The sequence below is a fragment of the Lipotes vexillifer genome, unplaced genomic scaffold (genome assembly GCF_000442215.2).
Source record: "Lipotes vexillifer unplaced genomic scaffold, Lipotes_vexillifer_v1.1 scaffold16, whole genome shotgun sequence".
Lineage (NCBI taxonomy): Eukaryota > Metazoa > Chordata > Mammalia > Artiodactyla > Lipotidae > Lipotes > Lipotes vexillifer.
Genome location: NW_006778983.1, coordinates 1,233,500 through 1,236,868, shown reverse-complemented (window position 1 = coordinate 1,236,868; position 3,369 = coordinate 1,233,500). Strand labels below are relative to the sequence as shown.

General features: G+C 40.7%; 1 protein-coding gene across 1 annotated transcript in view; it reads right to left on the bottom strand.

The window, feature by feature from the left end:
* Nucleotides 1-1,259: 1,259 nt before the first annotated feature.
* Nucleotides 1,260-3,369, bottom strand: part of LOC103083473 (mitogen-activated protein kinase kinase kinase 5) — a gene marked incomplete at its 3' end in the record, with an annotated part of 199,014 nt that continues 196,904 nt past the window's right edge. Inside the window, 1 exon segment of the mRNA XM_082930932.1 lies at nucleotides 1,260-1,365. Coding sequence (XP_082787058.1) covers nucleotides 1,260-1,365 — 106 coding nt within the window.

The window sequence follows — 3,369 nt, the reverse complement described above, 5'->3', positions numbered from 1 at the left end:
AGCGTGTTCAGGGACGTTAAAACTTCTTCCATTCCTCCCTTTCGTATGAAAGAAAGAAGTTAATTCCTCACTCTCAAACCAAACAAGGTATTCTGAGAGAAGAGACGGAATTCCACAACTCAGAACAGTTGATGATAACTTAAAAGTTTGTGGTACCATTTATAAATAATATAAAATTTAAAATGTTTCCTACTTATATTTTTAGATTTCTATTTTAGAACACTTTATAATACATGTAAAATTAGTACAACAGAACATATTTCTAATTCGTATATCTAAATCAATCTATTTCTCTATCCATATCCACACAACACACACACACACACACACACACACACGTACGGTGGAAGAGCTCTGCTTAAAATTTTTATTAATGGGTACACTATCAAAACACTTTGGGGGCTTCCCTGGTGGCGCAGTGGTTGAGAGTCCGCCTGCCGATGCAGGGGACACGGGTTCGTGCCCCGGGCCGGGAAGATCCCACATGGCGCGGAGCGGCTGGGCCCGTGAGCCATGGCCGCTGAGTCTGCGCGTCCGGAGCCTGTGCTCCGCAACGGGAGAGGCCGCAACAGTGAGAGGCCCGCATACCGCAAACAAACAAACAAAAAAACACTTTGGGAGATTGTCTTAGAATATGAATACATCTCTCCCTTACTCCATAAAACCTGGTTTCATGAACACTTCCCCTTTTGTATCTCACTGCAAACACAGCTGGGACCTGTCTAGCCCAGTGATTTCTAAACCTGGCTGTGTATCAAAATGACCTGGAAGCTGGATGAAAATCAGATTCCTGGGCTGTATCCCCAGCAGATTCTCACCCAGTCCGGGATGAAGCTCTGAAAGCTGTAATTTAAAGAGCTCCTTACATCACGCAGTTCATTACATCACTCAATGCACTGGCAGGTGTGGGAACCACTGGTAAAGGATGACATGGGAATATGTTTTGTGGGCACAGATATCTGTATATTGAAATGCATATGTATTTGGGTCACCTGTATAGTTTTCTCTTTGTCTTCATATCCAACTATGCTCTTTAAAGACAAGGAAGCAAGTCTTCCTCATTCATAGTAAACGTTTTGCTGGGTGTACCATTGCTCAGACTATATGCACTAGATAAATATTATTTGGTGGCGTTGAAAGATTTAAAAAAAAAGGTTAACCTGGTCTTAAAAACAGTGAGGAGACACCATAGATGATAATGAACAGTAATTGAAAATATCAAACACTAAATATTTGCCAAGTAATTAAGTATTTCTGACCTGGAACCAGAATGGTAATGGCTGTCTGCACCGCCTTTCGGATGATACTGTCTAAGGCAAACATCCAGTGTGGCTTGATATTATGATTCCGAAGAACTTTATTGACCTGGAGGAAGAGAGTGACATTTGGTCTACTTTAATATTTAATTGCAAATAACCTAGCTGATGCACACATCTGGACGACATTCCATCAACAAAAATAACTAAAAGGTTTCTTTACCTTGAATGGTGGATAATTTCTTTATGTCAGCGGAAAACAAATGCAAAATTGTCACTTCAAAATGAAGTTTGGTGACCCTCATGTAAGCAAGTGAGATACACCACTTAAATGAAAGGCAATCTGGTTAAATGGGAATATTGCCTCTTTGGGACTCAGAACCCGTAGCTTCTGCCTTTCACGACGTCAGCAGATTGGATGGTGGAAGCGGTAAAGGAGGAAAAAAAGAGTCCAAGGGGATTTAAATAAAAGTAATTGCTATTCTTAAACGTTACAACTGCTATTTAACACAACCAAGTGCTGCAGCATACTCTGGTGACTTGGAAACACCAGTAAAGGGGGAATATGAGCACATACATGCTACCTACAGATGTGCCACAGTGCATGCTTTGTTTTCCTTCCCACGCTTCCTTATATCTTCTTTTTTAAACATCTTTACTGGAGTATAATTGCTTTACAATGGTGTGTTTGCTTGTATCTTTTTAAACGGGGGAATAATCTGCCAAACTCTTCCAGAAAAGCTGCTCACATTAAAAACCTTTGTTGTCAGGCTATCTTTTTTTAGTGACTAGTAATATTTCACATATTTAAGTAGACACTGAAGTAGATATATGCATTACCTTTCTTTTTCTTTTTAAAAATTATGGTAAAATACACATAACATAAAATTTACCATCTTAACCATTGTTAAATGTACAGTTCAATGGCTTAAGTACATTCACATTGTTGTGCAAGCATCACCACCTTCCATCTCCAGAACTCTTTTCACCTTGCAAAACTGAAACTCTACACCCATTAAACAACAATTTCCCCTTGCCCTCTCCACCCAGCCCCTGACAACCCCCATTCCACTTCCTGTCTATGAATATGACTATTGAAGGTATCTCACATAAGTGAAATCATACAGTATTTTTGTGTCTGGCTTATTTCACTTAGTGTAATATGTCAGAACTTCCTTCCTTTATAAGGATGAATAATATTCCATTGTATGTATAAGCCGTGCACGTTACCTTTTAATTTTTATTTATTTATTTTTTAAAATATTTATTTATTTGGCTGCACTGGGATCTTTAGTTGCAACATGTGGGATCTTTAGTTGCGGCATGTGGGTTCTCAATTGTGGCATGCATGTGGGATCTAGTTCCCTGACCAGGGATCAAACCCGGGCCACCTGCATTGGGAGTACGGAGTCTTAACTGCTGGACCACCAGGGAAGTCCCCACATTACCTTTTTAAACATAACTTTTATCATAAGGCTAAGAGAGGCTTATCTAAAATTTGAGTTAACTCCACTAATTTCTGGTTGACACGGGCATCTAAGAAAAGAGGCTATTTTTCCAACTCGAGATCTAAGAAGAAGCTGGGGAGAAGGGGATCTAGCTGTAATCTCACACCAAAAGCTGGAGCTCCAGTTGCTTATTCCTGCCCTTGGTTCATCTTCATCAAAATCCCCCAGTTTCGACGGCAGTCTGTCTGAGGAATTCCTCAGAATAGTTGCTCCTAAGGAAGCGAACCATTGCTAGGTTCCCACCTGTTCTAGGAAGTCCTTTCAGACTGATTTTGTCCTGGTACTTTCATAAAGGACTTGCCTGTTTATTTGACAAATGGGGGTATAACATTTAGTAACTAAGAATATTTCTCTCGAGGGTCACAAATAGTAAATGGAAGAGGGGTCCTCTATCACCATGACCAGCTTCTCATAGTCCTTCATTAAACAGTATATTATATCCGGCCCATTCTTTGGGTTCATTCCCAACCTGGACAGTGAGTGAGCAAGAACAGGGCGTGCGTGCGCGTGCGCGCGCGTGTGTGTATGTGTGTGTGAGAGAGAGGGAGAGAGAGAGAGAGAGAGAGAGAGAGAGAGAGAGAGAGAGAGAGAGAGAAGAGAGAAAA